We start from the raw sequence: 25,441 nt of genomic DNA, 5'->3' as shown, positions 1-25,441 counted from the left end.
GCGAAATACAGAGCTTCTTTTCCGAAATCGAAATATTTATATCTTTTGGGAAACGAAAGCAATTCCGACTATTATGTCAGTATGTAATTAGTTCTGCCAAGTATAATTATAGATCCCTCTGTCTGTGCGGTAGCTTCCTTTCACGCTTACTGATTGCGATAGAAACAGTCCATCGCCAAGGGAGCAACAAGAAAGGAGCGTTGTAAACACATTGCGAACGTACGCTAATCATTTCTTTTTGATCGCTGCATTTGTTCCTACTTTAATTACTACAACTGCATGGCCAGAAAACAATAAGGAAAGAAGATATGGGTATTTCAATGTTTGAAAAGAAGAACGACGTACTCCATATTAATTTACTCTCTAAAATCCGATATCCCTTGCGGCGAAACATTAATTAATAAAGTGTAGCGGCACAATGTTCAAAACATGACTGAAAGTACATTCATAAACGGAGATAAGAACATCTAAGATTGACATGTCATGTAAAGTTGACGTACAATTTTAAAATGTTAGAAATAAAGAAATGAAGTAATACAGAATGCTATGCTTGTACCATACGTTGTTGTTCTACACTGTTTAGCTCTGGTATTTACAGGGTCACAGACAATGCATGCTAGGTTTTGGAGGCAAAAGCCGTAATTGTAATGATCTCCACTACAACAGAAACAAGAAGCACAACTTAAGGAAAAATAGTGTAATGTGTGTTCCAGCTCACAAGCGACATTGAAGTAGGTAGTTCCTGTGACTTAGTATGGACAGAGGTTATATTCGACAGCCGGAATAAATTAATAACTGGCTCCTTTTACCAACCTCCGGTCTCAGATGAAACAGTTGCTGAACATTTCAAAGAAAACTCGAGTCTCATCGCAAATAGGTACCCTACTCATACAATTATAGTTGGCAGTGACTTCAATCTACCTTCCGTATGTTGACAAAAATAAATTTTCAGACCCTACTGTAGATAGAAAACAACTTCCATAATTGTTCTAAAAGCTTTTTATAAAATTATTTTGAGCAGTTAGTTGACGAGGCCATTCAAATTGTAAATGATTACGAAAACACACTTGACCTCTTAGCCACAAATAATCGTGAGCATCACGACGGGTACAGGAATTAGTGAACACATAGTCGTAGCGAGGCTCAATTCCGTAACAAAGAAATTCACCAAAACTTAACGCGAAATATACATCATTATAAAAGCAACTATAAATGCTGTTGACGTCTTTCTAAGAGAAGGTCTCCAATTCTTCCAAACTATGTAAGTGAAGACCATATGTGGCTTCAGTTCAAAGAAACAGTATCAACAGCACTCGAGAGATTCATACCAAATAAATTAATATCAGACGGAACTGATCCCCCATGGTACACAAAACATGATAGGAAGCTGCTGCAGGAGCACCGAAAAAGGCACGTATAATATAGATATTCTGGTCCTGTGTTAAGGAAACCAGCGGAAACGCTCAGTAAGTACCCTTACTGCGGGTCGAGCGGCGAGTGAGGAGAAGGAGGATGAGCAGGAGGAGGGGGAGACAAGAGACCCAACCCTTCTGAGCAGGTAAAATCGTGGAAAATGTCCGCCGTGGCAAATGTCCGCACACCAAAATAAGCTTCTTGTAGTTTGGCCTTTCGAGTAGAAGGGGAAAGGCTGCTTTAGTGCTTTGAGACTGAAACCCATAAACTTCACAATGTACTTTGTTTGAATGATGAAGTAGTCTGTTGCCTAATGTTGCACGGTTGTTTACATCTATTTCCGTAACTGAATGCGTTCTGATTTCACAGACCACATTGCTCAAGTGACATGAAGCAGTCACTGAGTACAAGGCAGATAAAGGGCAGAGCGAGCCGTACCGTTTCTTTTCCATGAGAGAATGCGGTCCGCTCCATAGCATTTTACTTTAGAAAGAAGGAAGAAATTAAAACACTCACAGTATTTCCGTATTCAGTTCCTTTACAAGAGATGATAGCCATTGCCTCACAAAAGAAGTACAACACCCAGATGAGGTGGTGGAAACGAGATGAAACTTCACGTATTGAGAGGATATTTGGTGTTATTTCAGTAATTACAGTGATTACACTATCGAGTCACATTCACAGAGAACTTGACAATGTCTGCCCCCATATCAGTGTGTCGTTGCTCACCCTCTGGAACAGATATAGCAGTGATTCAGTTGGGAAGGATGTTTTAACCCCATTGTATAATTTCCTAAAGCAAGCTGGCTCACAATTGTTATAACTGATAGCGTCCAGACACTGTGACTGGAATGGAATTGACGTCCGGGATGGTCCGACACGTGATCTGTCAGAGTACAACCTGAGGTTCTTGCTGGCCACTGGAGCACATCAACGTCACGTAGACAGTCCATAGAGATATGTGCCGTGCGTGGATGAGCATTGTCCTAATGAAAAATGTACTGCGATAACATCCATTGAAAGTAACACGTTAAGACGCAGGATGCACATTTCGTATCGTTGTGCCATCAAGCCGAAATATGAAGTCATGCACCACGTCTCTTCACACCATGACGCCAGGAGTAGCTTTGTTGTGTCTCTCACCAAATTGCAGAAATAGGACTTCTCCCCAAGTCGCCACCGTACTTATCGACGATGGTCTTCCACGGTATTGCAGAACGACCATCCTTCTACCTACAGAATGCGCAGCCTTTCGTGTTAAGGTGTTAAACGTAGCCTGTCAAGCTCCATCACGTCTCCCACCTCGCCATGACACAGAGTGTTGCAGGCTGTTCGTTGCTTGTTCTAGGGTGGCAGCCACACGTGTAAAGTAGTTACAATGTGCTTGGTGCACAATACGGCTATCCTCCCTTGTGGTAGTCAGTGTGGTCAACCACGACTTGACGACGAGTATGCCTGGCCTGAAGCCCAACACCCGGCCACTGTCACATCTGAATGCTGCAAAAACCAGGATGTTGCACGATTCGACCAACCGGCCAAATATAGACCCACAATGAGGCCTTTTTGTACCTCTATCTTATGCTGATTCCGCTGTCTCTCACGAGTAGGCGGACCCTCCGTGTCGTTCACAATGATCACTCAACACCTGACCCAGCTAGCGTCCCTTATATATGCTACTAGGCCTGGAAGCAATACTGAACGGTAAGAACGCTAATGTAGTGTCTGTGTGACCATCTTTATAGCGATGGATGCGGGACTCGGCTGTTCGATGATGATGTCAAATTAAAAACCTTTCAGCCGTCAATTTCCAACCTTATTTTATTAGGCAAGCAGTTTCGGCGTTTTATTACGCCATCTTCATGCCCTATGTACTGACACCAATGGTACGAGTATGAAATAAGTATCCAAAAAAGGGGGCGTGGGGCAAGTCTTACATACATGGTAATATGTAATATTATAACAATAACAATATCAACTAGTATAGGAAATTACATATAGTTACGGGTAAATTAAGGAATAAAGTAACATAAGAGAACGGTGCACACCATAGGAACTTAAACTAGTGAGCAAAGTATATACATCAGCTAATCGTAAGAAAGGAATCTACGAAATGTAGGTCAATATTTCACGTTACGCATAGAGAATCACGGTATAAAGCTAAGGCAATTCCCGTGAAACAACTGGAAGAAAATAATGTAGTCATGTACTGAGGCGTCCAGACTGAATACAAAACGTTTAATTACATGCTGTCATATACTAGTAAAACTTATACCACTTCCAGAATGAAGTTTTCACTCTGCAATGGTGGAGGTAAGGCTATGAGGACGGGCCGTGAGTCCGCAGCTCGTGGTCGTGCGGTAGCGTTCTCGCTTCCCGCGCCCGGTTTCCCGGGTTCGATTCCCGGCGGGGTCAGGGAGTTTCTCTGCCTCGTGATGACTGGGTGTTGTTTGATGTCCTTAGGTTAGTTAGGTTTAAGTAGTTCTAAGTTCTAGGGGACTGATGACCATAGATGTTAAGTCCCATAATGCTCAGAGCCATTTGAACGGGCCGTGAGTCGTGCTTGGGTAGCTCAGATACCTGCGAAAGGCAAAGGTCCCAAGTTCGAGTCTCGGTCCAGCACACGGTTTTGACCTGCCAGGAAAGTTTCTGATGCCACTTACTGGAGGACAGCCGCATCATTATCTGTATCATCATTAAGTAGTAATAATCAATAAAAGGAGAATAAAACTTCATCAGTGCAATTCATCGATCACAACTCATGAGATGCAACAATTTAATAAAACATTTCTAGTGAGTCAAACTATGAATCTAATGCAAGACACCGTAACGAATTTACACTAAGCGTTAACTATTGAAATCTGGAAGAGATAAAACCACGTTATCACGAATGTGATAAGTTTGCCAGTAACAGGCGTGTGGCAAGGTGAGATACTACAGCATAAGTTATGGAATAAGCATAAAAGCGCTACGGTGCATACGCAGTATATCAGAAAGACACAATTACAATCAGAACAACCAAATGCGTTTGCCTCTACATGTCATGAAGCACTTAAACAAGGGAAGAGAAAAGATAGTATGATATACGACAGAACACCACTAGAGCACATGTGTCGGAGTATAATGAGATTGAAAATTGACGGCTAAAAGGTGTTTAATTTGACTTCTTCTAATGCAGTATGGTGGCAGTTCTACCTGTTACAGACAAATGCAGTTCTAACCATTTACCTACACGCTGTTGCTGTGTATGTGTATGTAGGAAGAGCCACAGGTGCTTCACTTTTTGTGTCAGGTAGTGTATAATTTGGATATTTTTCATATGACGTGACTGGAAGTAAACTCCCATTTGCCCAACATACGTTCATAATTCGCCGATGTCTAAATTGACTTACACAAAAATTCCACATTAGTTTTTCTTTAACTTGGTAATTTAATGGGAAAATTACTCATTCCCTAATAGGAGTTAAGGAACTACATACAAGAATTGATGCAAAGATGAAAACAAAAGAAATTATTCTAGAAGTTTGGTGGAGGTTCATAAGTGAAACTTAAGTTGAGGGCAAATTGCTCTTTCCTAATTCTTAGAAAATCATTGCTGTAGAAGAAGACAATCGGATCCTGATAAATCAACAAATAAAAGAAGCGCTAAGGTTGATGCATGGAATCAAACACCGGTTGGAAAGGGTCTGCGCGGGCATAGGCAGTTGTGAGGAGGCAAGAATGAAACAACATGAAATCCAACAAATCAGTAGCACGTATTTTCTTTGACGACCTTTAAGCATAAGTAGTTTCCTGAATGAAAACTGAAATAATGTGCGACAAAAATATTCAAATTAATTCAAGTGGCTTTCGAATAATCCTAGAAATTACCAACAAAATTACTTGCAGTTTAATACTAGTACAATTAGAGTAATTTTTTTTTTACCAGAATTCATTTGACTGAAAAATTTCTTAAGACAGATCCTGTACAGTGGTGTAAACACAAATTAAAATTTTTAAAAGGATAGTTATTAAATTGAATATTGTAATTGATCCAACTAAGGGCGGCAACAAGTTCGTGTTGTACAACAACAAATAATTTTCCCAATAAGGATCAACGTAATTAGTACTTCGGGTTGTGAACCAAGTACTGTTTTCAAAGCATAGGTACTTATCAAGGATTAATAACATTTAAGGACAATGTGATCTTCTCGTCATATTGGCCTCGTGAACAATGTATGTGTTATGTTTAAGAACGATGTTATTAACGAAATTAGAATTATATTAATACCTTCATCTGAAGGTATTAATATAATTCTAATTTCGTTCTAGAGAGCTGCAGGTCATCGTTGGTGTCTGTTCTTTCGGACATGTCCGAAAGAACAGACACCATATCCATATAAGTACGATGTTATTAAAGTTAATACAGTAATATCAGTAATTCACTTCAAAGTAGTGAAGGTATTTGTTAATGAGATACTTCCGAACAAAGTGTTAGAGATAAAAGAAAATATGTTTATGCGACGTTTGGTTTTTTTCCCAGTGTGGTGGCCTAGGGGTACGCGTTCCCACTATCACATTGACCCCAAAGTACAGAAGGCGCAAATTTGTGCAGTAGAACCAAAGTAGGAGGTTTCGCGAAGAATTAATGACCGTGGTGTGAGATGTACCTCCGTTGTCGGCAGAGAGTGATTTAGTTGTCGTCTTTTAGATCAGTGTTAGATTTATAACGCCAAACATTTTGTTCTTTATCACACGACACTGTATGTCCGGCGACACACATTCTCTAAACGTATTGCGTGCTCAGATCCTCTCAGTGCCATCCAGAGGCTCTGCGTAGTCTGCAATTAGTACAGCGGAACCAAGATTGCCTTCAGTCGTACACTGATGCTGATCCAACGTGTCGTTGTATGGAGTCCAGAAGAAGGAATGAGGCGGCTTCTGCTAAGGCTGCATCTCTGCTTAGGGGCATTCAACTATTCTGTCCCACCGAATGATATCAGCGTTGTTATGAGTAGGCACATTCCACATCTTTATGAGGAACATTGGTCGTCTCTTCATCGGCACAATCTCGAACTCGGGGAGATCAAACCCCTCCCTACAACTTGAGCAACTTCCTCTCGTCCATCTCGTCGCGAGGAGAGAATTCCAACTGGGCTACGTTTCGAGGACTGCCTTCTCAACCTTCGCCATCAGTTGGAGGATTCCGCACCACTTGTCGCCAACTATAACGAACAGCTGACGGTGCGCGACTTTCTAAACCTATATCTTTGCTTTAAGCCCTTATATTGTAATGTGATTTTGTAATCTGAACTAGCCGATGTACTAACATATGCAGGCACAGGCTGTAGACGTCATTCTACTCTTTAATCGCAGTAGCAACGTGGCGAGGGTAATTTAATTTTTGATCGTGGACTCCTTTGGTCATAAAGATGTTTAACAAGCTGCCTGTTATTCGGTTGGGTCGTTCTAAATTTTCATTTCTTCTGCAATGCGTTTGTCGCTTTTTAACTACTTTTCGAGGGTACTTGCCATTGGTCTTTATAGTTTTATTCACCTGGTAATGCCTTTTAGCTTCCTCTGTATAAATTAACTCCAAGCACCACGGAGTACTGTACTCAGAAAACAGAGGTATGATTTGGGCGCTTCTGAGCTCCAGTTATTTTGGGTTGAAAGCTACAGAAAGGACTGCTGCGTCTCCCACATTTGTTAACCTTGGGGGATGGAATAAATCTGAGCTCTATTAGACTGTACTGACGTGCATAGTGTTTCATACTGAAGACAATTATCTCTCAGACGACTCGTTGGGAGACCCATGTTTACTCGAATATCTTTGCTTCCTTTGTGACTTACTGTGAACAATTTCAGTTTTCCCTGTCAATAGGGATTATTTCGATGAAGCATAGAATGTGTCGTCGTCGTGGCCCTCAGTCCTTACCTGCAATAACGCAAAACTGTTCCTTACCTTTTTTACTGTTACTGGATCGCCATCTGACTGCTGCATCGAACTGGGACATGAATATACTTACTCTGTTTTACTATACTCTATTAGCTACTGGTGGGCTGTCATAATAAGTGGCTGTATTTATTACCAAACCTGACGTTATTTTTTAATAACAAAGCTGATGTTATTCTTTAATTAATTTGACTGAAGTTAATTAATTCAAAGTGAAACTTTTTCTTGACAACAACAAAATTTTGCAAAGTTTTACGTTGATGGTTTTGGGATGGATTATAATCAGTAATGCAATATTACTGGCAAAAATGAATTATATTCTGAATGAAATGATTTTACAAACGTTCAAGTGGGTCTTACTTTTCACAATATCCTTACAGCTCGCATTGCGCAAACATACTTTCAGCAGTCTTGAGTTTCTCAAAAAAATAATTCAATAATATTAGTTCCTCTTATGATAATAGTTAGCTGATGTCTCTGTACATCCGTTTATAATCTGTTGTAAATCATAGCTAGTGGCTGGCAGGCACACCGCTCCTCTCAACCTCTCGCTTCAGACCCGCTACCGACTCGCTTCATTTCTCGTTTACTACTGACTTCCTACGAACGCTAAAGTGCGGGCTCTCCCTCGAGCAATACTTTCTGGTGCAGACAATCGCTGCTACCATTACAAAAAGTATCAATGCGCGGTCTTTCCAGCTCTTTTCTTAAAATGTATCCATACGCGGTTTCTCCTGCCCTTTTTAAAATTATATCAATGTGCGGTCTCTCCCGCCGACAAGACTTTGTTGCAGACATTCCCTGCTACCACAGTTATCTCCATAATGACAAATATTAATTATTCCTACTTAATCCTATAAATAAAATACAAACATCTTTCAAAAATTGTGGTTTGTAAATAGAGAATAGAAATATACACGCCTTACAAGGTCTTTATACCCTTTAAGTTCATTAAGAAATCAACAAGACTCCCTGAAGATATTTAAATTTTGTCATTAACAGAGAAACTAACCGTAGAAGCAAAGTTGAAGGACATTCAAAACCTGTTGCGCTTCCTTCCTAATACAGTAAAAGGCTGGTATGAAGAACTTCTAGACATAGTAAATAGTGTAGAAGCTACCGATCCTGAACAAGAACTATAATGGCCATGAACGTATATTTTTTGTTAATGTACGGTTTAACTGGATAATAAAATAATAAAAGAAATTTTCAACTGGATTCTCGTGATATTTTGCAGATGTATCATGGTTTGATGGAGGAAGGGCGTAAGCCATTCATCATATTTTGGATAATATATCACAAATGGAAGAAATATCTTCAGTTTAAGGAATGATTCTGTATGTTAAAAGTATGGTCTATGACAGAACTGTTACATCATTGAAATATAACTGTTTTTCAATAAGACATAATCATGCAAATCTTCAGCTCACTTTTGCCGGAAATGCACTTCCCCTACTTACGCCCATAGTCCAACAGACTCCTCAAATATGATGTCCCCTGCGTAATAGCACTTCTTATCAATATCTACTACTCAGTTGCCTGCATAGCATAAATGTACAAGGCTCAGAATAAACTGCTCTGCCCAGGTGTGCGGCGTGATTCCCTGCTCTCGAGACGACATGGATTCGTGCGGCATGTTGACGCTACCCGACGAGGCCGCACACGCGACGGTGTTCCGGACCATCAGCATCAGCGGCGTCTTCAGCACCAACCACACGCTGGTGATGGCCAACACGCTGCTGCCGGGGCTGGCGCCGCTCCCGGCCGACAGGTTCAACATGACCACCGCGCCGGCGGGGGAGAAGCTCAAGCGGTTCACGCTCAAGACTACTGCCGCCGTCATGGAGGAGGGCGTCCCGCTCTTCACGTTCGCCATATACTCGAGAGTCTACAAAAGAGACGGCGAGCCGGCGACCACACCACAAGAGACCTTAGTCGACTCTGACAACTGTTAGTGCTCTGAGAAATTTCGCGACTCCGTATCTGTTATGTGCTATTAAACTGAATGTCTGTACTGTGGCAACAAAGAATAAAATGTTGAATGAGGTTTCCTGTAACCCGGCTCTCTACCCACTGATCAATCGCGTGATGCAAATCCAGCGACAAGTGGTACCAGCTAACATTCCACTTTGAAAACTAAATGTAAATTCCTGAGCTTGAATACAGACAACAGAGAATAGGCAATTAATTTAGCCAACAAATCAACGTTGGATTATAGGTCGTTGGAGTATATCAGTAACTCACCCAAAGTTCATGTCAAGTAACGTTCAACGATCTCGAAGAATACACAAATATAAAAATGTATGTATGTTCCACGTCTCCTCCTAAACCACTACACTGATTTCAACCAAACATGCTACATATATCAGTTACTGTCTGTAAAGAGTCGCTGTAGGGGTAAGAACCACCTACCTACCAAAGGGGTGCATGTGAAATGGAAGTGTACTCAATGACGTGCAAACACCCAGACTCCATTCGTCCAGTATTTGGAAATGAGTGCACTTAGTGACTTGCAACAAACTTTATATATCATTTAAAACCTTTAAGCAACTTTTTCTCGCTCAGAACTCTCCTGCTCTCCCCACCCGCGCCCCAGGAATGAAACAAACTCACCATATTCATTGTAAGTAGTACTTCGTACATATATTCGGTGGAGATGATCCTCGATTAAAGGAGGAACTTACAAATTTTTTAATCTCTATCAATGTGCGAAACCAGGACTATAAAGGTACATTCAGCTGTATTTGTCCAGATCTTTTCTTTTTACTCGAGTTCCTCGTATATGCATTACCATTGGTGTCCAGCTCTGCTATGGAGGGTAGTTCTGTGATGCTGTCACAAATACTCAGCTGCTAACCAAACGGTCGAGGCGATAGTAAGAAGCGAAAATCGTTATGCTACCTCTGTCATTCGGCCTCTTCTATTACATGCTCTTGGATTTCCGTATGTTGGGGGCAGGCACTACAGAGCAACCAAAGGAAAATAGTCTTTAAACATGTGCTATGAAATGCATCTTGTTCAGTACAAGAGGTGCGTTTCACAGCAGAAAAGTTCAACAAGTGCTCATATTTCTTAAGGTGCGCATTTTAGAGCCCTTATTTACCACGCATTTTTCTTATTTTGCTCCATATTACCAGCTCTCAAAAAATTAACAGTAAAGAGCTTGCAGTAGAAAAGGTCCCAGTCAGAGGTATGAAAAGGATTTTCGGTAACAACTTTCGACTCTGTCATTTCTGGACCATTGTCCCTAACCTCAAATTGATGCATTTATCCCTCTCCAACAGTAGAGATGTAAAGAGAAAGCTGGGTGGTCCCCCACTTCCTCTCTGCGGAGGGGGGGTTGGTTAAATGTGGCAACATTCTATTGTTGACATCATCACTCCCATCCCCCACTTCCCCCTCCTCTCAACCACTTCCCCTCTGCTCACCTAGTTGTGATTTGGCAGAAAAAAGACTCAGTCTGCGCTGAGCTATTGGAGGGTAAGGATGCAAGGTACTGTCTTGGAAAATGTGTTCCCCTATTTAGGTGTGTATTATACTACTGGGAGGAAGTCCTAAATTTTGGTTCAGGAACTGAACTGACAATAACTGACAATAACCTAGAGCCTTTCTTTCTGAAATTCAGGTAAACACAACTGCTTAAAATTGGTGGGACGATAGAAAAACGCTCTCATGAAACAATGGATCTCATAACAAGTATTGGGTGTTGAATTTGAACAATATATTGTATATTTATTTAGAGATTGATTAAATTAATTAAATAAATTGCTGGGAAATGTGTTCAATTGACGAGATGTTGGCGTTGGACAGAGAGGAGTTTAACAAGTATATTAGTTGTAAGAATACACCTGAAGACTGTGTCTATAGCTTCCTAAATGAGGAATGGAAGGAGGCGATAATGGATGAGCATAGGGGAATACTTTTCAGTAAATAATGGTGCAGCATAAGAGACTGATGATGTATTTCAGGGCTCAAGGAGCCTACTGCCTGTGCTGTCTTTGTTCTTGTTTTTTGAAAACAGACTTCGTGCTTTTCCACTACTCCAGAATGAATGAACCAGAGGTATTCGCCTTGGTGTATGCTCATCTTTCTATGTGCCCTAGTCAACAATACTAGTCGAAATTTATGGAACTGTCATACAGCTACTGCCTGAAGAATTGCCTCCCAGCGATCCACAAATGTGATGCTACACACACACTCATACTCACACACACACACACACACACACACACACACATATATATATATATATATATATATATATATATATATAATCCTTACCAAAAAACCATATTAAACAAAGGAAAATAATTACTTACACTATTGCATCAGCCTCATTGGAGATACTCTGTGTGAGCGTTTAGCTTGGCCAATACGCCTTGTTTACAAACGTGACAAGCCAAATGAGACACGTGCTATAGTAGTACTAACAGCACGCGTACGGGATTGCAACCCAACTTCGGATCAGTAGCGGCAACCGATAACCGCTAAGCGTACATCGAGAACCAGGGGCTCAAGGATGCAACAGTTTTGTGTATATAAGTAATAAATCAGGGAAGACGGCGTCAATGAGGAGCGATAGGGCAGCAAACTATCACTAAAGGAAGGACAATACATGCTAACATAACGGATGGAAAATGACCTCACTGCTCTAATTACCCATGGAAATTGTCATGAAAAAACCACCACTCGTAAAAAACTGATCATAATACAGTACAAACACTGGGTTTTGAGAAAAATCATTGTAATAAAACACCCACCTCATTGTGTGGACACAGCATGAGCAACCTCGAACCTGTCTTACCTCCCCTCCTACCTCCAGTTCTACATCCAACTCCTCTCCGCATAGGTAGAGATACCGGTTTTCCAGTCCTGTTCTAACCTACCCAGCGTGCTGAAAACAGTGACAGATGGACAAAAGGCACAAGAAGAACGGCTTCCTGCAAGCCGTTAAACATATTTCTCGGAAAGACTGCCCACTCTTCCCTGGAACGATAGCGAAGTACCTTACTACCAGTCACAGTTGAGCAACTGAACGGTCAATAGGCACAAATAGATCGTATTTCTAGGAAATGACGACCTCTGGAACATTAGCGAAATACTTGTCTATTTGTTATTGACCACACTCTGGGAGAAGCAAGGCGACACACCGTCGGCTACGTCTCGAAGTGATATAGTCCGCTCTTCTCATTCCAGTACCGTAACTGTCGTTATGTGAAGACTGCTCTAAACCAATCTTACTAATATCGCCCATCCAAGTACACATGATCTCTTTAGATGTGTACATGCTGAGGACGCAAGCATTCCTACTTGGTGTATAGTAGATACGAGCCTGAGACACCTGAGAGAGCTGTGGTGATATAGTAGACGGTTAAGAAGAAGAAACGTATGGTTTATGCATGCTGGAATTCCAGACAGAAGGAGTTCGAAACATTTTACGTAAGTCAAAAAAAATGGCTCAAATGGCTCTGAGCACTATGGGACTTAACATCTGAGGTCATCAGTCCCCTAGAACTTAGAACTACTTAAACCTAACTAACCTAAGGACATCACACACATCCATGCCCGAGGCAGGATTCGAACCTGCGACCGTAGCGGTCGCGCGGTTCCAGACTGACGCGCCTAAAACCGCTCGGCCACACCGGCCGGCTTTACGTAAGTCACTCTTGCTATCAAATCTGAAGTACTGCTCTAGTGTTTTTATAGACAGGTGTACTGAAAAGCGAGAAATGATCGCAGAACATAAACAAACACACAGCTCTGCGCTTAAACGTGTTACGAAGTTAAAACAGTGCGGTTTGCGATGTATTACTTGTGCAGTGGAGCGCTGTTTACACTCCAGTGAAGGAAATACGCTTCCAACACCTGACATACATTCTCCATGGAAGTTTTGTATTCCACTAATTATGGTGACAAGCTTTAAGATTACTAAACTACTACCTTCAACACCAGAGAAAAGAAAAGCATATATCCTTTGTAATACATACTCTATGTAGGTTTCCGGAGGTGTATAACGCCAAATGTTTACGTCCGATTACGGTTCGTAAATTATGCTATGCTCGCATCCGTCCTATAAAATGATCGTCAGCAGCGGAAAATTCCTGAAACAACGACATACCATGAGAAAACAGACAAATACATACCAGCGGAGTATAACACGTGAAATTACACGTCATGCTGCACTAACTTCGTGAACGGAAGATAGTGTCTTCCATACACAACACCTGTCAAGCAAGTGTCTACACAGCGATTATAGAATATCACTAACAGCACTGCTCTGGTCCAACGCTCAGTGCTACCGCCGAGCATGCAGCGCTACTGACAATGAGTCGCAGCTGTTTATTCTTCGTTTACGGATTGGCACGTAAAATTCCCATTTAAATGTTTCTTTGTAATGGCAAACAAACAGACGCCTCCAGTTAACAGTGAACTTTAGTAAAAGGCGTCATGGGCAGTAATTGTTTCGGATGACTCCAGTTGCATAATGCAAAAATGAAATTGGCATTATATTGCTGAAACACCAGAGAATGCGCTTCACGTCTTTTAGGATACAATAGAAATTTGCACAGAAAATAGGATGAAAATTCTAAAGATGCGTGGAGTCACTATCAGATATTTTGTTCTTCGTGGTATACCCATTTTACGGAAGAGAAGATGTTGCCCGGCTATAATATGACATGAACCGAGCAGTTACTGCTAGAACATGAAATACTGCGTGTTTCTCGTATAACGAAAGCGCCGTTACGGACACTACACGAGGGCTAATATAAGGGTCTTTGGCTCCTTCGTCGGACCGTGGTACGTGCTGTATCGGAACCAGGCGGGCTAGAAGCGAGCTTCGAAATATCTCTGAGAAAAATATTGCGCCGGTTAGCAGTACACATCGTTAAGTCAGTTGCATCTGATCACAGAAGTTTGTAAGAAATCACATTGCACCTTAAAAATGTAGCACATCGGCTGACCTATTTATATACTGTTTCTTACGACGACGTCCTTCCATGAAACATTTTTATGTTTATTAGTAGCGTTAAATCTCGGTAAACACGAGCTTGCGACAAAATCCTCAATCGCGTCGAAAACAAATGACTTTCGTGACTGTTGTTTTGCAGAGCATTCATAGTTCGTGGGTGACGTGTGGTTTGTCAGCGTCTGTCACCTTTACTTCATGTTGACAGAGATTCTGCCCGTATTGGCCCTGGTGATACCAGAGTTCTTGGATAGAAGTAAACAATTCAGCGTGTTACATCGTGTCTTCTCAGCCTCGGAAGCTCGCTCCCATGGACTACTAAAATTATTACCCGGTGTTCCGGTTCACGCTCTTCTCACACAATACAATTTATACTGAAATGGAATGTTTGTATTGTAGGGCGGGAAACCCCGTCTGGCGTTCTTCGGCTGCCTAGTGCAACTATTTTTATTCGACGCCACTTCGGTGACTTCCGCGTCGTTGATACCGCTGCTGCTGATGATGATGATAGTGAAATGATAATGAGGACAACGCAACGCCCAACCCCTGAGCGGATAAAGTCTCTGACTCTGCTGGAAACGAACCCGGACCCGCCACGTGGACGTTAGGCACGCTACGTTTTTCTCCTCCCTCACTTTTCTGATTATAGGACCGAGATTCGAACTTGGGTCTCCTGCTTACCAGACAGATGCGCTGAGACGACACAGCTGCGAATTTTGACTGTAATAACAGAAAGTACGTAGGTGTGTGTATTTCCCATAGTCAGTATGTCTTCGATGTTTTGCACATCGCTCAGTAATGGTAAGGATATATTGACCTACAAGTAAATATACACTCCTGGAAATTGAAATAAGAACACCGTGAATTCATTGTCCCAGGAAGGGGAAACTTTATTGATACATTCCTGGGGTCAGATACATCACATGATCACACTGACAGAACCACAGGCACATAGACACAGGCAACAGAGCATGCACAATGTCGGCACTAGTATAGTGTATATCCACCTTTCGCAGCAATGCAGGCTGCTATTCTCCGATGGAGACGATCGTAGAGATGCTGGATGTAGTCCTGTGGAACGGCTTGCCATGCCATATCCTCCTGGCGCCTCAGTTGGACCAGCGTTCGTGCTGGACGTGCAGACCGCGTGAGACGACGCTTCATCCAGTCCCAAACATGCTCAATGGGGGACAGATCCGGAGATCTTGCTGGCCAGGGTAGTTGACTTACACCTTCTAGAGCACGTTGGGTGGCACGGGATACATGTGGACGTGCATTGTCCTGTTGGAACAGCAAGTTCCCTTGCCGGTCTAGGAATGGTAGAACGATGGGTTCGATGACGGTTTGGATGTACCGTGCACTATTCAGTGTCCCCTCGACGATCACCAGTGAGTGGTGTACGGCCAGTGTAGGAGATCGCTCCCCACACCATGATGCCGGGTGTTGGCCGTGTGTGCCTCGGTCGTATGCAGTCCTGATTGTGGCGCTCACCTGCACGGCGCCAAACACGCATACGACCATCATTGGCACCAAGGCAGAAGCCACTCTCATCGCTGAAGACGACACGTCTCCATTCGTCCCTCCATTCACGCCTGTCGCGACACCACTGGAGGCGGGCTGCACGATGTTGGGGCGTGAGCGGAAGACGGCCTAACGGTGTGCAGGACCGTAGCCCAGCTTCATGGAGACGGTTGCGAATGGTCCTCGCCGATACCCCAGGAGCAACAGTGTCCCTAATTTGCTGGGAAGTGGCGGTGCGGTCCCCTACGGCACTGCGTAGGATCCTACGGTCTTGGCGTGCATCCGTGCGTCGCTGCGGTCCGGTCCCAGGTCGACGGGCACGTGCACCTTCCGCCGACCACTGGCGACAACATCGATGTACTGTGGAGACCTCACGCCCCACGTGTTGAGCAATTCGGCGGTACGTCCACCCGGCCTCCCGCATGCCCACTATACGCCCTCGCTCAAAGTCCGTCAACTGCACATACGGTTCACGTCCATGCTGTCGCGGCATGCTACCAGTGTTAAAGACTGCGATGGAGCTCCGTATGCCACGGCAAACTGGCTGACACTGACGGCGGCGGTGCACAAATGCTGCGCAGCTAGCGCCATTCGACGGCCAACACCGCGGTTCCTGGTGTGTCCGCTGTGCCGTGCGTGTGATCATTGCTTGTACAGCCCTCTCGCAGTGTCCGGAGCAAGTATGGTGGGTCTGACACACCGGTGTCAATGTGTTCTTTTTTCCATTTCCAGGAGTGTATGTATTCCACTGACTCTGAGACCAAGAGAGTCCTTCTTCAAATGCACAATCTGTATGTTCTCGATTGCTTGAAACATACACACAACAACAGAAGTTTTGCTTCACTTCGGCTCCGACAGTTCGGGAACCTGTACAGAAAATTGGAATAGAGATCAAAATAAACATCATTTCCGCCCGTTTTATTGCTCATGGAAACCACACATTGCAAGTTGTACCACCATACAGAAAGACCTGCAGAGGTGGTGGTCCAGACTGCTCTACGCACCGGTCCCTCTAATACCCAGTAGTACGTCCTCTTGCATTGATGCGTGCCTGTATTCGTCGTTGCATGTTATCAAGTTCATCAGGGCACTGTTGATCCAGATTGTCCCACTTCTCAATGGCGATTCGGCGTTGATCTCTCAGAGTGGTTGGTGGGTCACGTCGTCCATAAACAGCCCTTTTTTTTATCTATCCCAGGCATGATCGATAGGGTTCATGTCTAGAGAATATGCTGGCCACTCTAGTCGAGCGATGTCGTTATCCTGGAGGAAGTCATTCACAGGATGTGCACGAAGGGGCGAGAATTGCCGTCCATGAAGACGAATGACTCGTCAATATGCTGCCGATATGGGTGCACTGTCGGTCGGAGGATGGCATTCACGCGTCGTACAGCCGTTACGAGGCCTTCCATGACCAATAGCGGCGTACGTCGGCTCCTCACAATGCCACCCTAAAACAACATGGAATCTCCACGTTGCTGCACTCGCTGGACAGTGTGTCTAAGGCGTTCAACATGATCGAATTCCCTCCAAACACGTCTACGACGGTTGTCTGGTTGAAAGCATATGGAGCACTCATCGGTGAAGAGAACGTAATGGCAATACTGATTGGTACATTCGGCATGTTGTTGGGCCCATCTGTACCGTGCTGCATGGTGTCTTCGTTGCAAAGATGGACCTCGCCATGGTCGTCGAGAGTGAAGTTGCGCATCATGCAGCCTGTTGTGCACACTATGAGTCGTAACACGCTGTCCTGTGGCTGCAAGAAAAGCATTATTCAACGTGGTGTCGTTGCTGTCAGGGCTCCGTAGGTAGCAGTCATCCACAGCAGTAATAGCCCTGGGTCGGCCTGAACGAGGCATTTCATCGACAGATCCTGTCTCTCTGTATCTCCTCCATGTCCGAACAACATCGATTTGGTTCACTCCGAGACTCCTGGATACTTCCCTTGCTGAGAGCCCTTCCTGGCGGACGCGATCGAACCGCGGTATTGTCTGCCATGGTTTAACTACAGACAACACGAGCTTTGTTCCTCCTTCCTGGTGGGATGACTGAAACTGATCGGCCGTCGGACTCACTACGACTAATAGACGCTGCTCATGCATGGCTGTTTACATCTTTGGACGGGTTTAGTGACATCTCTGAATAGTCAGAGGAACTGCGTCTGTGATACAATATCCACAGTCAACGTCTATTTACAGGAGTTCTGGGAACCGGGGTGACGCAAAACCTTTTTTGACGTATGTGTGTGTGTTACATATCTTATTTTCAGATCCTTGCGTCTTCTGCTAGATGTAAAAAAGCAGAAAAATAGAAGTGCAATGTGATTATTCAACATTTTTGTGATTTTGTTTACAGAAGGAAGAACGTTTATGTAAACCATCTCTTTTCCCAGGCTTCTATATACCGTGATTTTGTTTTAAAAGGAGCAGTAGAATGTGAGACAACAGCGGCAACTGGGACAGCGGCTGTTATAGCCGCTTAGTGCTGTGTGGGGAGCAAGCCCCCGTCCTGAGAAAACACAGAAACTCGCTGGTTTGTGTATATTACTGTGAAAGCACTGCTACTATCAGCGCAGACGTGGAGACACTTAACCGTACCATAGATAAGGATCATAACAGTTGAGTATCTGTTGAGAGGCAGAGTCGGAGAACTTATTGTCTGCTGCAGTCGGTGTCAAGACATTATTAGCAAACTCTGGTTCTTTGGACACATAGTTGAGAACAATGTGACAGTAATTGCGGAAGTACGCAGTTTGCTGTGGCCTTCTCCACCAGACATCACGGCGCTTAGAGTATCAGCAACCAAACTGACAGCTTGCAGCCGCAGGTTGCCCGCCTCGCAGGCACACAGAAGCACTACACAACTGACAGGCAATATTGATGAACGGCCACAACAACAACAACAACACAGCAATGACACCAGGGGCCACTACCTGCCCACATAAACATAAGGAAGAGGTCGCTGCAGATCCCAGAACTATTTTCACACGTTAAACCACGTGATGGAAAGTAGTTGCGAAGTACTCATCCGCCGAAGCGCTATAAAGGCCGGCGCTCGGCCACATATCTGATCAACTTTGATCCTCCCCCCTTCCTGTGTCCTTTCCTTTAGGCATCCTCCCTCCCTCCCTCCCTCCCTCCCTCCCTTCCCTTCCCTTCTCTTTCCTTCCCCCCTTCCTCCTCCCCTCTTCCCCTGGGCTTCCCCTCCCCCTTCCTCCCACCCTCTCTCTCCTCTGCCCATGGCATCTCTGCTCTCCCTCTCCCTCTCCCATTTCCCTCCTCCTCCTCCTCCACCTCCACTCTTGGCAGGTCCCCAGACTTGTACACGCTCAGTGAACATTCGCGCGCCGGAGATCGTCGCCGTCAGTGTTTCGTGTGTGTGCCTTCGTTTATGTGTAGTGTTGTTCGCCGTCACGTCACCACCGTTCACATGCCGTCGCCATCATCCATGTTCTGTGCACCGTGTCGCCTAGTGTTAGTGCTGTTTCTCGTCCAGCGTGAACGGCTCCATGTTTTTTCGATTTTTAGTGTCTACATTTTTTGCCCACCTTTTGACTGTCTTCTCTGTGCCATCTTGATGTACTACTTGTTGTCAAACTCGAGGCTGAAGAGCGGCGTATTGTGCTGCTGACAGCCCGCCTTTGTATAAGGTGTTTAAAATCACAATAAAGAAAAAAAAAAAAAAACCAAATATCGGCAGTTGATCGACCGCTAGCAGACGTGGATAGCTCCCGCCACGGCAGCCCGGCTTGGGTGTTCTCTCTGGTCTCTGGATTAGGCTTGGTATATCGGATAATTCTCTGGCGGGGACTAGAAGAAATTATTTCAGTTGTTTTCTATACTATTCTTGTATGTAGCTGTGATTCGAAGACGGATCACTGTTAACTACGTGATAAGAGGGTGTTCGCGTTACGAAAGACAACGCTGAAACTTTTTCAGGGTCCTTATAAGGGCAGGAACTCCGCAACCTATTTCTGTGACGAATCTATTTCGCCAGCTGTCGACAACGGACTATGTCAGTGTTGCCCTGTTTCAGCAAGAAGCAGACATTCTCTTATGTCAGACACAAAGGATCCAGCTTGAGAAGCTGTAATATATGGACTGTGTTGTATGTGTGATTGTACAAAATGTACCATGAAGTTTAACTGCTATTAACATAATTTCCGTTGCCTTAGCTATATTATATATTCTATACCAAATCTGTGAATAATTAATTCTCTGGAATAAATGATGACTAACTGACAACCTCAGCTGCCGACTGGTGTTGTTGATATACCTCGATGTAGACAGCTGTAAATGTGTGCCCCGACCGGGATTCGAACCCGGGATCTCCTGCTTACATGGCAGACGCTCTATCCATCTTTTTTTTTCCTTCGATATTGTTTTTAAATAAAGAAAATATACAGCACCAAACAAGGTTTGAACTCAGAACCTTTCACTTAGCAGCCATACACTTTTTTTTTAACTCAAATTTCTTTTTCCTTTAAGAACAAATTGTGAGGAATAAATAAGGAATTTTTTTTTGTTTTTTTTTTCAGAAGAAAACAAAGACTCCAATTATACTGGTTTCTCCTTCCAGTAAACAAAAATGAGTCTCCTTCGTCTTGGTGGCGAAGAAGCAATCTTTTGGAACAAAAGAAGTTTCTCAAAGCCAAAATCAAATTTCTTTTTCCTTTAAGAACAAATTATGAGGAACAAATAAGGAAAAGCTTTTTAAGTCGTCGTGTGACTTGTAGTTAAAGTCCAGTTCTTACAGGAGCTCCTGAAGTGTATTCGCCTACAGCATGCCAGCTCGTCCAAACGTGTCTTCTCATGGCGTAGGCGTGGGTTCTGGGTAGCAGATCTATTCAGTTCGGTTCGGTTTATAGAGTTTTCAGCTTCTCAGGGCTTGGACGTTCCAGCTACTAGGTGGGTCATCGATCCCTCTGAGCCACCGAGGACACAGATGAATAGCGCGACTGCAGGGACTTATCCCTTGCACGCTTCCCGTGAGACTCACATTCCCAACTGTCCACAATTCTACATACATATTGTGCCTGATAGACATTTGCCAACTCACTCATTACTCGCGCACGCTTTGGCGATTCCCGTAAGAGTTTGGGCAACCTGTGCGCATTCACACAGACATTTTCAGCTGCCCACATCGAGGTATATCAACAACACCTGTCGGCAGCTGAGGTTGTCAAATGGCTCTGAGCACTATGGGACTCAACTTCTGAGGTCATTAGTCCCCTAGAACTTAGAACTAGTTAAACCTAACTAACCTAAGGACGTCACACACATCCATGCCAGAGGCAGGTTTCGAACCTGCGACCGTAACGGTCTCGTGGTTTCAGACTGCAGCGCCTAGAACCGCACGGCCACTTCGGCCGGCTGAGGTTGTCAGTTAGTCATCAATTATTCCAAGGAAAAGCTGCACGGTCATCGACAGTAACTGTTCTTTCGAGAACAAGTTACTGTCTTCGTATATATAGTTAAAGGCTATCCAGCCATTGACCTTCGTCTGTGCGAATGCGCACAGGTTGCCCAAACTCTTACGGGAATCGCCAAAGCGTGCGCGAGTAATGAGTGAGTGGGCAAATGTCTATCAGGCACAATACATGTGTAGAATTGTGGACAGTTGGGAATGTGAGTCTCACGGGAAGCGTGCAAGGGATAAGTCCCTGCAGTCACGCTATTCATCTGTGTCCTCGGTGGCTCAGATGGATAGAGCGTCTGCCATGTAAGCTGGAGATACCGGGTTCGAGTCCCGGTCGGGGCACACATTTTCAGCTGTTCACAACAAGGAATATCAACAACACCTGTCGGCAGCTGAGGTTGTCAGTTAGTCATCATTTATTCCAGGGAAAAGCTGCACGGTCATCAACAGTAACTGTTCGTTAGAGAACAAGTTAATGTCTTCGTATATATAATTAATTCTCTGGCTAAACACTTACCTCCAAAGGTCAGCAAATAAGTCAATAAAATGCTCCGTAACTAGTATCGCGTAGCAGCTAAATTACTAAAGAGGTTGCGGGACTAAGAAAATGACTCTGTAGCTCATGCTTCCTGACATTCCTATTAGCCTGCCTTCTCTGAAATACATTTTCTCGTTTTTATGTGGGCAACCACAATGTAAAATAATTTTAACACTGATGTTCTATAGGAGACTAAATGTATAAACAACTGCTCCGGAAAAATCGAACAAATGATCGTGTGCAGCACATTTACTGCAGAAAACGACAATACCTGAGTTTTTTGTGCTGGCTCGCACAATTCAGTTCCACAGTGTTACTCTGATAATTAGCGTGCTGTTGCATTTGTTAGCTTAAGTGATTCGTTTCCGAATTTCAATTGTAATCCTGGTGCAACAGAGCGGTTTTTGTCGTGAAATTTCAATCAGCAGAAGCGCTAATTGGCCCCAGTACTCGTGTAAATGCGAAACGCAGTTGTAGCCATGAGTGACATTTTTATTGCTCGGTTTAATTTCGAATTTCATGTTTCTTGCTAAATGGGTTGTTGTCTCCGAAAAATCGGTGATTCATTATGGAGGGTGATTAAACCGACTGACAAACATCATTTAATTTATGTTTTCGGGTTATGACAAGTGCACTGCAGCGTAATCTCATAACGTTTGTACAAGAGAACTCGTTTCAGAGCGGAATTACCCCACTCTCATGTTAGTGGCACATTAGTTGGAAAATTGTTACCACCGAAGCTGTTAACATATTATGAAGGATAAAGATAAAATAGCCTTATATTCATTTTAATCTCGCTTACCAGCTTCCACCTCCTTCTGCCGTTTAACAACTCTTCATGTATTCTCTTTTTGTCGTTTTAGCACGAATATTTTCGTATTAGCTCCTGCTTGGCTGTTTGCACTTTATTTCCCCCTAGGCGAACTCCTTCCCGTATTCTTCTCGGGTATATGCGACTATTCATCGTTCTTAGATATCCATACCGGAGCAGACGTTTTATTTTGATGGTCTTTTAACGTTACTTCCACATTCATACATCCGGTTACAGAGTCAATTCGCACATGACAGATACAACTGTTTCTTCTCCAAAAGTCCATTTTCAGCATGAATAACCTTCGACGCTATCTTTTGCTCGGCATCAAAGAGTCTGTAGACAATAAAACATTCCGAAACAAATTTGTGCCACCTGCATATCTGAGAAAGGGTGTGGGCGTAAGTAGAAGTTTACCAGGTAATTATGGAACAAGCCTTATGAATATGAGTAAATTACTTTATTGTAGAAAACTTAACTGGTGCTTTCGAAAGAGCAATTTTATGGGTGAAATTAGAAACACAGTTACTCCATTCGGTCTCACACTTGCGTCCTCCTTGGCAAGCTGTACATAAGTTAATCGAGACATAATCTATAGGTTTTTTGTTGCGTTTTCTTTATCGGTATTGCATTTACTTCGGGAATGGTTTTTCTGACGCTCGATGACCTGCTTGATACCTGAATGCTTTCAGTTACAATTATTGCCTTAGGAAAAACCCGCACAACTAGGGACTAAACTACAGAAATGTAATCACCTGCATATAAACTATTTGTTGCTTATCGTGAACAGGTCCTGAGTACTCTGACTAGTCAGAAGAAATCAACTGTAAAACGCCACCATCCTAACCACACCTAAGGAAAAATTCACGAGAAGCCGAAGAATAATTCAGCTTCGCGTAAGAAATCCGAAATCATTCGTAAACTGATCATTGGCAGGAATCCAAAATGACCAATACCTTAAATTACTAATTAACAGGGCACTTTTTTTCAAAAAGGAAGGGAACATAACTTACTGATAAAAGATGGGTTACTGTACTTCCTGTGCCACCTACCTGCAATTACCTTTCAATATTACTACTCGCAGAAGGCAGGCTAAGTGTCGTCTTCGTATTACTCAGTACTGATAGTCCCGAAGTCTGCGACTGAACTTGGCCCGACCAGCAATGAGCGACTGGTTAAGCCAGCGTTGAAAAGGGGCGCTGAATTATGCCTTCCTGGAGGTTTATTGCTGTCCAGTCTTTCGATTGGCGCACGGATCAACACCTTCTTAGTGCCTTTTCAGCTTTAGGACTGTACATGTTTTCAACGACGGACGACGATAATCTTTTGTTTGGCATTGAATAGCAGCCCTGCTGCCTGGCGCCGGGTATTCAGTCTTCTGGTCGCAGCTAACTGCGTTGCCCACAAGTATCCTACCGCCCTGAAACAATTTCATATCGTTGAAGACGGAAATTCCCTTTCTGGGACCATGTTGGTTTACTTGCCTGCCAATGCGCACTCACATCACTTAACCGATCCCATCACTAGAATGTGACGTGGAACATAATGACATCTTGGCAACATGCGGTTCCTTGCAGCTCAACATGTTTGAAGCCGGTGTATAACGCATTCTATTTGATCCTACCCACTGGGATCTGTTCTCACAGATGCGAACAGGAAGAACTGGAAAATTGGGTATTCTATGGGATTAATGATTCGAAAAAATTTATTCGACTCTGGTTAAAACTTCAAAACGTTCTAGAGTTACCGTCATTGACCAGTAATAAAAATATTCTAGGTACCAGATTAGAATCCAGCCACAGCTTAAACTCTAAAAAATAGTCATCAGCAACGGAGGCTGAATTCAGCTGGTATGTGGAGTCACCCTCATTCTCCCAATGGCCTAGCCAAACGGGTCGGAGTACCAGACAGTCGTAGAACAACCTCTCGCCCTAGGGGTACCTCTAAAAGGCTGAACATTCAGCAGTGATCACCGGCATAGTGATTCAGGAGGGATGGAAACCACTGTTTTAATGACACACAATGATTATGCACCCGATAGGTAGTCCGTAATTGAAAAAGTGTCATAATCTTCTATCCATTGGCAAAACATTCCACCTAAGTCCCTATTCGGATCTCCAGGATGGGACTGCCAAGAAGAAGGTAACGATAAAAAAAATGGAATAATGAACGAAAGGGAAACATACTGCCAATCGGAGAGTGGCATATCAGAAGCTGAAAGTGGTAAAGATTTATCAAAATCTCAAAAGGAAATCTAAAGGCGAAGTCTAGATTTAATTGCAGTCAGTGAAATGAAATGGAAAGAAGACCGGTTTTTCCGCTCCGACGAATGTAGGGCAATACAAACAACCATAGTTTCAATGTTCAAAATTCACTTGAGGATTAGACACACTTGGAAAGAGCCTGGATATACGAAACGATTACGGCTGGATAACATCAACTTCAGACGATATTCCGAAATCAGAAATCTGATGTAGACAGGAGCAAATATAGATTCAGACAGAATTTAGCAATGATGAAGATTAGGCTGAAGTTTAATACAGTCATCTCGAAAAATGAGTGTCCAAAGAAATGGGATTCTGAATTACTGAAAAATTACGAGATGCGTTTAAAGTAATCTGACGGAATAATGAATATAACCGTTGGCACTTCGGTAATCGGCTTCTCTAAAGGGGGCACTCACAGAAGCTGGACCTGCAAACATAGATGCAAGGAAGGTAACTGCAAAGCAACAACAAGGATCAGAAAAAATGCTTCAGTTGATAGCTGAAGTAATATACAAACATTCAGTGACATTCTGGAACTTAGGAACCAAAAAATAGTTAGTGCATGGAAGCC

At 43.4% G+C, this 25,441-nt stretch overlaps 1 protein-coding gene across 3 annotated transcripts in view; it reads left to right on the top strand.

Moving 5' to 3' along the window:
- LOC124615410 overlaps window positions 1-9,402 on the top strand; it is a 349,233-nt gene extending 339,831 nt beyond the window's left edge. For all 3 annotated transcript variants that reach the window (XM_047143272.1, XM_047143271.1, XM_047143273.1), the window contains exon 8: window positions 8,932-9,402. In XM_047143272.1, the coding sequence (XP_046999228.1) occupies window positions 8,932-9,300 (369 nt within the window). In that variant the 3' untranslated portion in view covers window positions 9,301-9,402. The remainder of the gene's footprint in view (window positions 1-8,931) is intronic.
- Window positions 9,403-25,441: the final 16,039 nt, after the last annotated feature.

This window comes from Schistocerca americana, chromosome 5, assembly GCF_021461395.2.
Source record: "Schistocerca americana isolate TAMUIC-IGC-003095 chromosome 5, iqSchAmer2.1, whole genome shotgun sequence".
NCBI classification, from domain to species: domain Eukaryota; kingdom Metazoa; phylum Arthropoda; class Insecta; order Orthoptera; family Acrididae; genus Schistocerca; species Schistocerca americana.
This window is presented reverse-complemented; position numbering and strand designations above follow the sequence as displayed.